This window comes from Cydia pomonella, chromosome 3, assembly GCF_033807575.1.
Source record: "Cydia pomonella isolate Wapato2018A chromosome 3, ilCydPomo1, whole genome shotgun sequence".
Lineage (NCBI taxonomy): Eukaryota > Metazoa > Arthropoda > Insecta > Lepidoptera > Tortricidae > Cydia > Cydia pomonella.
In genome coordinates, this window is record NC_084705.1 from 27,416,966 (window position 1) to 27,430,852 (window position 13,887).

The following is a 13,887-nucleotide window of genomic DNA, read 5'->3' on the forward strand; positions in this document are numbered from 1 at the left end:
TGTTTATACTCATGTCTAAGTGTGTGGATATCATAATACGCACATTTGTTGGACACTTACTATTCTTACTTCATTTTTTAATTGATTTTTGAAAAATAAACTGAAGCGTCTGTTTCTTATTGGCTTCGTATCCACTACTGGCTCCTTTACCCTAGACGTTAGATGTCAACAGTGTCAGGTACACCCGTCGTCTAATTGCCAGTCGTAATTGCCCCCATTCATTACTAGGGCGCCTACTTTATTATTTAAAAAAAGGGAGTCTGCCCTTTGCAGAAGGTCGGCAACATCAGCTTATTCTTGTTACCTATTTATATAATGGCTTTGTGGAAATGGAAAGGCTGTGGTAATTTGTGGGGTATCCTGTAACACTGTCTACGCAATGCCAAGGAAGGACAATATTGGAGATAAATTATTGTTTATCTACCTGCCCCTCTCTAGAAAGCCTAAGCAAAAGTAAGTTAGTAAATATAAACACTTATACGAGCTACGAAACACGGATAGGTAACAGCAGATGTACAACGTAAAGTGAAGCATATATAGAAGATTTTTTTTAATGACATTTTTTTTTCTGGGGCAGTCGGCTAACCCTCCATAAAAAGGACAAAAATTTATCGCGTCAAGAATTTTTTCTTCTACTTTTTCCTAGTGAGTACACGATAGGGAATATGCCCTTAGACGGGTCCTTACTATTTTTGTTACAACCTATATAATAAAAGCTATCGAATTTTGTGTTTGAATTTAATGTGTGTTCGTCTGTAATATAACTTTAGACATGAGTGTTTTGGGGTCTTTAGTTTAAAATGGTTTATCTATATTATACGTAGGTAAAATATTCACTGTTGAAAGGAAGCTCATATATTTAAGGCCCCACGTTGGGCGCCACTAAAGCTCGTATAGCGAGTATTTATTATTAGATAGCCAAGGCAACAAATAAAAATTTATCGAAATGATAAATATGAACGAAAAGTATCGTGAAAATCTTTATATATTTCTATTTTTAGAATGGCGTTAAGAAATAACGATTATTCCTCTAGTACTACCAAACTTTAACTAACGACACTGCTGGTAAATGGCTAAATACAAGATTGCTTACATAAATATATAATTCGGCCGATATAAAATCTAAACTGAAATATTAAACTTGCCCGATCGCGCAACAAAACGCGAAGAATAAATAACTAATACAAATTAGATGACTTGCAAATCTCAGTAATTTCTCCGAATGAAAGATGGACATACTCGACACCTACTATACACAAGAGCTGTTGACATCGCCATAATTGATTCTATGCGCTTAAGATAGGCTATTGTGTTCACAGCAACACATTTATCTGACCATTTTAATCCTTATCTCGTCGCAATAAGGTTCAAACATGGTTAGTTAACTGTGCCCACGATGGACTGACAGTGCGTTCACCCCTGAAGGGTGGGCCTTCAGTCATAGAGCTTCCCGCAGTATAAATATTACACACAGTACCTATCTCGATTTTTACCATGAGATTGTGTTTACGTGGCCAGAAATACTACCTTTGGAACCGAAATATCCTTACAGTAAATATAACGCTTGAAAAACTTTTTTCCTATAGTCTCGTAACTCCTCTACAAATAAAATTCGAATTTTGTACTTATAAGTAAAAAAAAACGAGAGAAAGTTCCAAATTCAAAAGCGCGAAAATTGATCGGGGTCTTAAAAAGTTAAATGTTCCTCTTTTTGGGGAAAAATGTAGCTCGTCACACAAGTAGAAAAACACACTATAAATATGCAAATAAAATTGACGGGAATAATGTAGAAAAATAAACTGCCTCAAGTAGAGTCTGTGGGAAAAGAGAAGAGTGGTAAAATGTATTGGTTCCCTTATATGACACGACTCTTCTCTTTCCGTACAGACTCTAGTTATATTGTGAGTTCGGCGTAGGGGTGATTTGTCACGGCTCTAGCCAGTCTGACATATTGTGAGGGGTTATTATGCTTCCGTCTCAAGGTGAGGTGAGATACACTTTTGTTCTTCCTTAGACGTAGACAGATACCTACATTGTACCCATACAACACGTTATATTCGACGTACGTTATTTACATCGTAGCAAAACGTGAGCCATGGCCGTCATATCACAAGATTTTCCATAATTTATTTTGTCTAATACAGAATTTTGCAAACCTTCCATATAAATCAACTTTTATAGAACTTAGACTTTAGAACTTTTATAGAAATCGGCACTGCTCCTCTACGCAGAACAAACGTAAGTGATATTAGAAAGTTCATTCAATTGTTTACCGTACTATTGAGAAATAAAAGTACAACTTAGAGTGATCTCTCCATACATCGTCACACATTTCGTTTAATGGTTGTCCTTCATTGTATATTATATATCCCTACTTATATAATTAACCCCTTGTGTACCTAAATATTAAGTTAGGTTCGACTATTTCATTCTTAGTAGAAATAAGGTTAGAATATTGTTTATATTTAATTAGGAACATTACATGTTATGTACAAACACTAATGTTCAAAAACTACCTAGATGTAAGATTTATTTGTAATGCCCTAACAGGGTGCCATGTGCTGTCACACTCTTGAATGTAACGAATATATGTACCATGGTTTCGCAATAAATATTTCTACCTATTCTATACTTAAAAATAAAAAGTTTTATGGGAGGTATAGTGAAACGTACTAATCGTTTTCGCAATAATAGTTTTCGCAAAGCTCGTTTAAAACTTATTTTAAATGAGTTTTCATCTATTTATGTATAGAATGAGCACTTTATTGTCTTTATTCTCCGTTCCGTTGGGCTTGTGCACAAATCATGCGAGGTTCGATAGGGGGGGAGGGGGGTCACGAAAAAATCACGACAGATCACGTTGGGGGAGGGGGGAGTATAAGAAGACCTCACGTGTATTTTTCTATAGTGAACGAAAGTAAGAAAAAATATCTACTACATACTTTTTCTCGGTTTCGTTAAACATAAATCTTCACTTGGCTCTTCAAAATAACGAAAATAAACAAGATTTTCTCTATACAATACTATATATCTTAAAATTAGGTCGAATGAAAAGATAAAATAAAAATACACGTAAGGTTATGTGGGGGAGCGGGGGTTAGTCAAAAACCTCACCAAATATCACCCAGGGGGAGGGGGGGGTCAAAAAAGTAGCCGAAAAAAACCTCGCGTGATTTGTGCACAAGCCCGTTATTATTATATGAGGAGTATTTTTCAAAAGGACTTTATTCTCTATGAAAACCATACAAAAATGAGCCCTTTTGAAAATACACTCCTCATATGTAGTAGGTATTACTTCTAGGGGACTGAAACCCCTGGTATGAGTCTATGCAATTTACGTAAAATAGTGTTTAAAAGTGGATTTTTTTTACGGTACAGTTCATAAACACACAGTCATGATCACAGTATAAGTAAGAATTCTTAAATTTAGGCCAACGACATAATTCCTTTTTTTGGGGCCGGCACATTATTCTTCACTTCACTACAATGTTTGCGGGAAATATATAGGTTATCGAATGAAACGAATTAACGGTAATTTCTCTATGAAAATCCATTTCGGGAAAAAACGGTGTCCACTAAATAAATGTTAACAAATCACTTTGATTTTGATGTCGATCGCTTCAGCACAATATATTCTAGGTTTTGCTTTTTGAAAAAAAAAAATTGTTTTGCAAATTTTGAAAAAACAGGGTAACTTATATACCTAGTTTTTCATTGTGTGAACATACTAAAAATCATGGAGAATGGAAGATATTTAGAAATGGAAAAACGTTTTCTCTTTTTGTACGGACGTTCTCGCACTTTCCCTCTTAATTAAACTAACAGAACTTTTAGTAGATACCTACTACGATACATTTTGCCAACCCCCAGCATATTACGTAAACACTATTTATTTTATTTATCACCGCACAGACCCACGTCTTAAAACGCCCCAGTTTCAAGGGAAACTGCGCCCCTACGCCTAGGGATTCCTTTGGAATTTCCTTAATATTTCAAACAAACTTTCTGAATCAATTTGAACAGACCCCGCTTTAACCAATTTCGAAGCCTCAAGACAGTTGTGAAAATACGCATTTTTGTATATTGATGTAACGGCAAGAGGCCAGCCTGGTTAAGTAGGTATAAGAAAGTATAAAGATCTGTGAACATGGGCCGATTCAAACTTACATTTTGGCATCAAAATAATATCTAAATGATATTATTTTCCCGTGCGTCTCACTCACGCCTAGACATATACGGACAAGTAGGACTAAATGACATCATTTTGATGTCCGAAAATCAAAAAGTAAGTTTGAGTTGGTTTCCCTGATACTGAACCCTGCATCATATTATGATCTGTGTCCCTGCTAATAGTACTAATATTAAAAAGACGAAAGTAATGTCTATTACCTCTTCCCGCTTTAACCGCTGAACAATTTATAGTGCAAGATTCATAGACTATAAAAAGTACCTGGGTCAAAATTCTTTTCGCGTCTTGTTTCTGAACACTGTGTCACGTTTGTATTTGTGTCTACTATCAAATAAATAAATAAAAGTCGAGTGCTGTTGCAAGTCTTTCTAGCTGTAGCTGTAGTTTACATGAGAACAAATTAAAAAAATAATTTCATCTCATACAAAAAACTACACTTCGTCATACAAGAAACAAGACAATAAAAATCATTTTGACCCACCTACAGTGCTATCAACAGCATTCCTAATGTCGGACACTATCTCCCTTGTCTAAATTTACCCCTAGTTAGTTAATTAACATTTTACATTTAACAGATTAATAAAATTAACAGTAAGCGTCACGGACTTTAATTATTGAGCCATTTATGATTCAAGTATTTTTTTATTAGCCTATATTGTGTCCCACTGCTGGGCAAAGGCCTCCCCTCTCTTCCGCCACTCGTCATGGCTTTGTGCATGCTCCCGCCAGTCGCCACAAAATGAGTCCAGGTCGTCTCGCCATCTCGTTTTCGGCCTGCCTCTGCCTCGGGTGATCTGTGGTGCCCATTCGGTCGCTATTTTGGCCCATCTGTCCCGGTGCATCCTACAGATGTGTCCCGCCCAATCCCATTTGAGCTTGGCGGCCTTCACACCCACATCTGCAATACCAGTTTTCAAGCAAAAGCAAGTAGGATACAAGCTATAATATATAATTTGGTTGTCAATAATAACGGGATAAAAGATCCAATGTAAAGTAAACCCTAAAAACAATTAAAGTCCGTGACTTACATTGAGCATACAAGATTTCCCAGAAGCCTTCGGTATCGCGAGCGAGCAGTAAGTTTCAGGGATTATCACAAGTCCCAAAAGCACCAAGGACACAGAGCGCACATAGCAGTAACTTAACTTCAAAACACTTCAAATTGCGCAAGTTGATTGAGTTGTATTTTAACCGACTTAAAAATGGAGGAAGTTGTCAATTTGACCGTAGGAGATTTGAGGTGAATGTACCTATACACACATAACGTACACTTTAAACAGAACACGGAGGCCAATCCAAACTTGATTAATGACATCAAAATGATATCTAAACAAATTACAAGCGAAATGCACGCGCGACTGTCATCATTTAAATATCATTTTTATGTCACAATGTAACTTTCAATTGGCCTCCGTGTTCTGTTTGAGGTGTCGTTCCAAATCATTAGGTATGTATATTATTTCGTTCTTTCAAAATTCAGTAAATTGTCGGAATGCTAACTAAAAAAACTCCTCTCTTCTTAACGGTAAGACGAGGGACCGAAATTTTACGGTTCACAGCTAACCATATAATACCGGTTAAATTCAAACTCTCAGTTAAACTCGGTTTCATATGTGAAAGAGATGGCAACTTACTCGTTCTGCCTTCCTTCAAACTTTCAATTTAATCGGTTAGCTTCATTCCACAAAGACGAAAAACGAACGAATTTTGCATAAACTCGTATATCAATGGAACAGTTCTTTAACCGGTAACCGCAAACAGAAACGTATTCCTTTTCGTTCTCGAGTGAATTAACGAAAACGGTTTGATAAATAAAAGGATTTCTGAACCCGGGATACACCTAATGAGAACGTGCCCTAACACGAATAAAATTCAAAAAAGATCGGAAAGTTCTTGAAGTTAATTTACTGCTAACAGTATCCAGTGAGTTTTGCATGTGCCATAAGACTTTCAAGGCAGTTTTACGACCTGCGTTTATAATCTTGTTGAACTCAGGACTTGTTTGTAATTTGTAGGGCTTGTTTCGTGTTTTAAAATTCTTGTTGTTTCTAAATTACAGGGCCGTTGTGTTGGTTTTCGTAGAATTCATACTCGAACAAGTTTCTTGTTGATTCGAAATAGTAGGTTTTATGTAAGTCTATAATTTTAGTTATTTTTTGTGAATTACGCAACAATTATGATTTCTACCAAGTTAGTTCGGAATTACAGCCTGTGCAGCTCGGTTTTGGTTCCAAAAGCGGCTGCGAAGCCGCTGTCCATGCCGTGCGAACGTACATCGAGCACCAAGCAGGAGAGGTTCTTCTGAAGGTGGATGTCTCCAATGCTTTTAATTCAGTAGACAGGGGTGCCTTGTTGACTCAAATAAAAGAAAAAATTCCGGCTACCTTTAACTTTCTTTGGCAGTGTTACAGTTCTCCTTCAAAATTATTATACCAATCTAACCTTTTGGCATCTTCCGTAGGTTGTCAACAAGGCGACCCCCTCGGTCCAGCAATTTTCAGCCTCGCTATTCAACCCATAATCAAGAATCTAAATTCAAAATTAAATATTTGGTATCTAGACGATGGGACCCTTGGCGGTGAAGCGATTTCAGTTCTAAATGATTTAGAAAAATTAAGAACTGAATTCATAGCTATCGGCCTATCCCTCAACTTCTCGAAATGCGAACTCTTTGTAAAAGAGTCCTGCCCAAACAAAGAACGCACATTGGAACAATTTAACCAACTTGCCCCCGGAATCAAAATTATTACAAAAGAAACGCTTCATCTTCTTGGCTGTCCCATCTTAGACCAATCTTTTGGAAATTTTATAAATACAAAAATTCAAAATTTCAAGGCATCTTCACATCGTTTGACTAAAATTAACATACATTCGGCTTATTGTATAATGAAACATTGTCTTTTTGTTCCAAAATTTACATACATACTTCGCGGATCACATTTTTGGAAACACCCCACTTTGATTTCAAATTTGGACAATTTAATTTTAGAAACTCTCACCACCGTCTTCAACATATCTTTTGGGGAAAGAACTTGGACCCAGGCTAGCCTGCCCGTTAGGTTGGGTGGCCTGGGCATCCGCAAAATTTCCAGCGTGGCGCTACCAGCTTTCTTGGCTTCGGTACACGGTGCTCAAAACCTTATCGGGAAAATTTTAGCCCCTTCTCTTGGGGTCCTGGAGGCTGCGCACTGTTCCGAGGCCAAGAACGTATGGTCACTAACATGCCCCAACACAGACCCACCTGTCAACCCATGCTCGCAAAGGCAGTGGGACGAGCCTCTCTGTCGTCTAACAAGGAACAGCCTCCTAGAGACGGCACTAAGTCCAACAGATCGAGCTCGTCTCATTGCGACAGCGGAGTGGGAGTCGGGTCTGTGGTTGCAGGCACTTCCATCACCAACAATAGGAACTTTGCTGGACAACTCAACTTTCCGGTTGGCCACTTGCCTTAGAATAGGAGCATCAACAAACATGCCTCACCGATGCCAATGCGGCGTCATGGTAGACAACCTAGGCCACCACGGCCTCTCTTGCAGCCGAAGTGCTGGGAGGATACCTCGGCACGCCAGCATCAATGACGTCATTCGTAGGGCCTTTGTTAGTGCCAAGGTGCCGGCGGTCCTCGAGCCCAACGGCCTGGTCAGGGATGATGGTAAGAGGCCTGATGGAATGACGTTGGTGCCTTGGAGTATGGGACGGCCCCTTGTCTGGGATGCTACATGCGTAGATACTCTGGCACCGTCCCATATTCCAGGCACCAAAGTTGACGCTGGTGCGGCCGCATCCTCAGCCGAAAGCCTCAAGCGTCGCAAGTATGTCAACCTCGGCAGTAGTTACATATTTGCGGCGTTTGGGGTTGAAACCCTAGGGCCGTGGGGGCCTAGCGCGCGCCGCCTCTATAAGGAGTTAGCAAAACGCCTTATAGAGGCTTCGGGTGATCAGAGGGCTGGCCTGTACTTCGCCCAGCGGATAAGCATCGCTATCCAGAGGGGCAATGCAGCCAGCCTTCTGGGCACCCTGCCAAGCGGTCTCGATCTGGGACAAATTTTTTATTTATAAGTTTTTAATTTAAGTTTTTAATTGTTTTTCCACCTATTTGTGTTTATTTTTAATATAATAAATTTGTGCATTATAAAATTTACCGGTATAATATCGTTTAAATTCATTGAAATTGGTTAGTTCTGTAATTAAATAAATTGTTACAAAAAATCGAATATGCCTTCTGATCTGTCTATTTGAGATGAAAACCATACGAGAGGCGTCTGAAAAGTTCTAAGCCTAAGATAGAAAAAAAAAATTACAATTAAATGAACTTATGTTTATTTTTCAATATAATCTCCTTCTAACTCAATGCATTTTGTACATTTTTTTATACATTGCTTTTAGGCCATTAAAAAAATATCATCACTTCGTCACTTCTAAATCGCTTTCCCCTCAACTCTTTCTTTAAATTATTGAATAGAAAATTATCGCTCGCAGATCTAGATCTGGGCTGTAGGATGGGTGGTCAATTTTGTCAAAACCAACTTCCTTCAGAGCACGCCTCGCAACATAAGCGGTGTGACCGGGTGCGTTGTCTTGCAAAAACCTAATGCATTTCCTTAGTTTACCCCGCTTTTTCTCAACTATGGCTTGTCGCACTTGTCTTATTAGATTCGCATAACAAGTTCCGTTTATCGTAAAGCCTTTTTCTAAATAAATCATCATCCATCACAGTCCCAAAACACCGTAGCCATTAACATAGAGGCCGACTTTTGCACTTTAAATTTCTTCGGCGGCCTTTCAACCTTTTCAATCCACTGCATCGATTCAAACTTACACTCCAGATCATACTGTCTGATCAATGTTTCATGAACAGTTACTATTCGGGAACAAACTTCATCTAAATCATCTTCGTACAATTTTAAAAACGCTCTTGAAGTTTCAACACGACGTCTTTATCGAAGGCCGTCAGCATTTTCGGTCACTTACATAGATGCACAAGACAGGCTATCGGGAACAAATTGTGTCCGCCATTTTTGGCGTTTGACGTATGTCACTAAGCTAAACAATTAGCATGCTAGCCAGAGGCAAAACTGTTATGACAACTGTTCATTTTCTGCCTAGATACGCACTGTAAAGAACCTGGATGAAATGTATTTATTTCCTTACAATTGTATTGAAATTGTTTTACATATGTGACACTGACGATATTAAAATGTATCAAAATAGTCATAAAACTCTTTCTATTTGATTCTCATTCTCGTAGCGATTTCGATCAAATCGCGCTTATAGCATAATATACTCTTTAAATATAAGCAAAACACTACAAAAAAAAACGAAATAAAAAGTAATTCATTATTGAGTATATATTTTGCAAAGAATAAGGTACTTAGGTAATCATTAGTACCCAGGTGTTACATCTGCGAAATGTAATCAATGCGCAACCGCAAGCGTTTGAAGTGACGTTTCAAAATAAACTAAATGAGCTTAAAACAAGCGTTTTTTTGCAGTGCATTGTTATTATATTGCTTTTATTATGTTTCTCAATAATATTAGAAGACATTTTCATAACGCAGATAGGCATTTTTAATTTTCGTTACATGCGTGGCATCTCACCAGTAGTCAGAGACATACTAAACGCAATGAAGTGCTCGCACTTGCGGAAATATTTTGTTACAGATGCCGACTCTAGTAGTATACCTCAATATTTTGTTAACGAGCACTGACTTTACTCATGTACAAATGTTCATGTAAAATTTCTCCGACTCTTTCTTTACTAATACCTAAGACGTCAGCTATTTGCCAAACCTTAATTCTTCTATCTTCTAATACCAGCTTTTTGAATTTTGCTAAGTTTTCTCCGGTCACTACCGATATTGGCCGCCCTGAGCGGGGGTCGTCTTCGATCGATTCCCGTCCGAGTTTAAATAAGCGGCTCCACTTTTTGAACTAGGCATAAGAAGGCCCAGAAGCACCGTAAATAATATCCATTTCCTCAAAAATACACTGCGGTGATTTGTTACTTTTTGTTACGAACTTAATTACAGCACGGTGCTTAATTTTTGTAATATTCCTTGGTAATTCACACATGATGTACTTTTCCGTTGAATATCTCGAAACAGAATAATAAAAATGTTACATGTTTTTTTTTTATAATTTGTTTTTAAATGACCTTTCTAGCGGCCAGTATCATAAACTCATATATTACCTCGAAATACCAGGTTTAGAATTTCAGACACCCCTCGTATAACAAGCGTACGTGTAACAAAGCCTTGGACAATACAAAGAAAATACAATATTTTCGCCCCTTCGACCGTACTAGAGTCCTGTGCGTAATCAGTCCCCTAAAAGGGTTCAAGATGACCCCGCCTCGATTGGTCGCACGCGGCGCCATTCTGCGCAGGGCATTTAGTTCCCGTTTCTTTGCTAATCTATCGCTCGCCCTTCTGAAACCAATCTATGTAAACACTTCAATTAGACATTTATTTTATTTTTATAGCTATTTCCATTTTTGGAATGTTTTCGACGGAAGACCAGCATCAAGGTATCCAAAAGCTAGCTTGACACCAAGCTAGCTTGTTGTTATAGCGGCAACAGAAATACACAATCTGTGAAAATTTCAACTGTCTATCTATCACGGTTCATGAGATACGGCCTGGTGACAGAAGGACGAACGGATGGACGGACATCGGAGTGTTAGTAATAGGGTCCCGTTTTACTCTTTGGGTACGGAACCCTAAAAACTAACTTCCACAGGCCTCAAACTATCTCCATACGAAATTTCATCTTGGTTCAGCGGTTTATGCATGAAGAGGCAACATGCAGACAGACAGGGTTACTTTCGTATTTCGTTCGTTTCTTAAACTCACACTCGTATTTTAATGCCTTTCATTATGTAGCAGTCACATAAACTACTATAAAACACTATTACATATTTTGCGGCCACTGTTATACTGGTTTGCCTGACTCGCCCAAATAAATCCATGGCAATTACAAGGCCAGAGCAAACTGGTAGTCGGGGAAAGAAGTTTGGTCACACGTTTGCCTAAGGGCTTATGGTGTTCTGATTGAAACGATTACGGCGCGTGACTCACTCGAGAAGAAAGAAAATACTTTTATTTCTCGTTCCTTATGGTCTTAGTACTATTACATATAGTAGCACATTTTTGGGTGAAAACAGCCACTAGCTTTCATTGCTCGTGTTTATTCTGTAGTCAAAAAATTTAATAAATAAGTAAATGTATAGAATTTGCTGATAACAATACTGACGAGTAATTTTTCTAAGAAGGAAAGAATTAACTCGCTCATCATTACTCGTTTTTTCTTAAATGTTTGCCTGATAATATATTTGGTTTAAATATTTGCACGCGCGGGTTACATGCAAATATTTGAACCAAATACGTTTGTTTGTACCCACCCTAAGTACCCCCTTGTAAGGATTCCTCGCATATGTTAATTATGTTGTCGTGTGTGTGAAATTTTTCGATTTATCAGCAATGAAAAAGTTAAAACATGTTATTGCTTTATCTTTTTATTAATCGTTTGTTCTCAAATTATTTTAATTTTAATTGGTTTTTATTTTTATATAACAACACATTTTCCTTCTCCCGGATATCACGAACGACATATTTGTACATGTACAAAATATTCCACAAATCACAGCCAAGCAAGGGCACAACAGACCGTAAATCTCGGAGTTAATCAGAAGTTCCAGTTGTTCGTACCTAATTAGGCAAGACGGATGGCCTGAGTCTTTATTCCAGTCCCTGGATAAACACAAAATTGACTTAGGTAAGAAGATATGTGACCGCGGCAACGAAACGTCCCGCTTTGTCGCTTGTCATAAGGACGAGATTTACTTGTATCTTTATACGAATAACCTGACAAGGCGTCCTTACGGCAATCGATAATGTGGAACGTTTTGCCGGGCGGAATCATCAAGATCATTGTCAATGTCGTGTTAAAACCAGTTCAAAATTATAACAAATTGTTAAATTAGAATCGACCTGGCCGGATTCGAATACGCCGCAACTTCAAGTCGCAGATTTATGTTGCGCCTCTTGCCTTATTCGCTGAAGATAAATTATCTCTTGTGACATATTTGCTGAGATTTTTGTATTTAAATATTTGCGCTTCTGTTATAGCGTTGTTACAAGCTGACAAAGTGTCTGAATTCAAATTTGTTAACTGGCAGCAGTAGCCAACAGCTATCTAGATTGACATAGTGAAAACGTCTAGCTATGTTTTTTATATTGTGAAGAGTTTTTCATAGATTTTACGTCTATCAGGCGTGGTGGGACAGCATTATATTTTAAATGTACGTATTGTCTGTATAGTAAGGATCCTGAGCGAATTTTTAGTCATATTTTTGCATTTTTAGAACGACCTTTCCTGCTCTAAATATACAGCACAACCAAGGCCTAACTCATGATTTTTTACCGTACAGACATATAAAGAGTAAAATTAATATTAGTGAGGATATATTTAATGATTCCAGTCCCTTCTATTTGCCACTTCTTTCAGTTTATATATTTATTTTTATAACGTATAATTATGAAACCTTCAAACTGATCTATTATTCATATACTTAAGAGGGAAGTATACCACGTGATCGCCATATAAAAAAAAGAAAACGTTTTTCCACTTCTAAATATTTTCCAATTTCCATTATTTTTAGTATGTTATTAACAGAATAAAAAACTAGGTATAAACCTATAAAGATTTCCCCTTTTTTTTCAAAATTTGCAATATATTTTTTATTGTTAATAAAAAAGCTAAACCTATAAACCTAGAATATATGATGACAACCCTTCTGATGTTGCAGGTGTCCATGAGGCGGTAATCGCTTACCATCAGGTGATCCGTCTGCTCATTTGCCTCCTGTATCATAGAAAAAAATATGCTGAAACGATCGACATCAAAGTGATTTGTTAAGAATTAATTAGTAGAAAACATTTTCTCCCGAAATAGAATTTCATAGAAAAAAACCGTTATTTCGCTAGGATCGCAAAGCTATTCTTCCCTCTTAAGAATGAATCAACGGACACCTCATTAAATAAATCAGCTGAGCAGTTTCATTGCTACGGCGAGATACACAAAAATAATTCAACAAAACTTTCCCACCCTTACCACTCGTTTACAGCTAAAATATATAACCGGCATTGCTGTAGTCGGTTTCAATTCAACCGAAGCAAACAGTAAAAAACATACAGATGTTTTCGCATTTTAATTACCATATTAATAATTTTCCTTTGAAAAACTCTTCTATTGTTCCACTGCGATACTCGACGTCAGATAAAAACCGTATTAAAACAATGTTCCTTTAACTTGCAAATATTGTCGAAAATATTCTTTTAATTTGGAAATAATGAGGGTGAAATATGCATTGCTTCCCCGTGCCTCCCGATATTACGAGTAATGTTTTCTTTTGTTGGTAGTAAATAATTAGCATTTTAATTAAAACAGGTGTACGTTATTGAGACAAATGAGCGCTTGAAATTGCGCTTTTTATGAATTTTGCCTGAATATGCTTACCTGCTTGGAGTGTTGGATTTTTGCATATTTCTTTTGTGTTCACCTACCTCATTAAAAAGTGTTTCTAGATCTTTTACCTATTTTGTCAGCAAATGTAATATATAGTGTATAACTACCTTTTAACAAATAAAAAAATTCTGGCACTGGTCACTGAGCAAACGCGGTCAAAAGAATAGATAGAC

The 13,887-nt window shown here is 37.4% G+C and overlaps 2 protein-coding genes across 3 annotated transcripts in view; one reads left to right on the forward strand and one right to left on the reverse strand.

Annotated features, from left to right (window-relative positions):
• The window catches only part of LOC133516448 (pikachurin), a 230,271-nt gene that overhangs the window by 166,554 nt on the left and 49,830 nt on the right, over positions 1-13,887 (reverse strand). The window lies entirely within an intron of this gene.
• The window catches only part of LOC133516675 (trichohyalin-like), a 99,291-nt gene continuing 91,769 nt past the window's right edge, over positions 6,366-13,887 (forward strand). Inside the window, exons 1-2 of the mRNA XM_061849697.1 lie at positions 6,366-6,459; positions 7,179-7,841. Of these exons, the coding sequence (XP_061705681.1) occupies positions 6,366-6,459; positions 7,179-7,841 (757 nt within the window). The remainder of the gene's footprint in view (positions 6,460-7,178; positions 7,842-13,887) is intronic.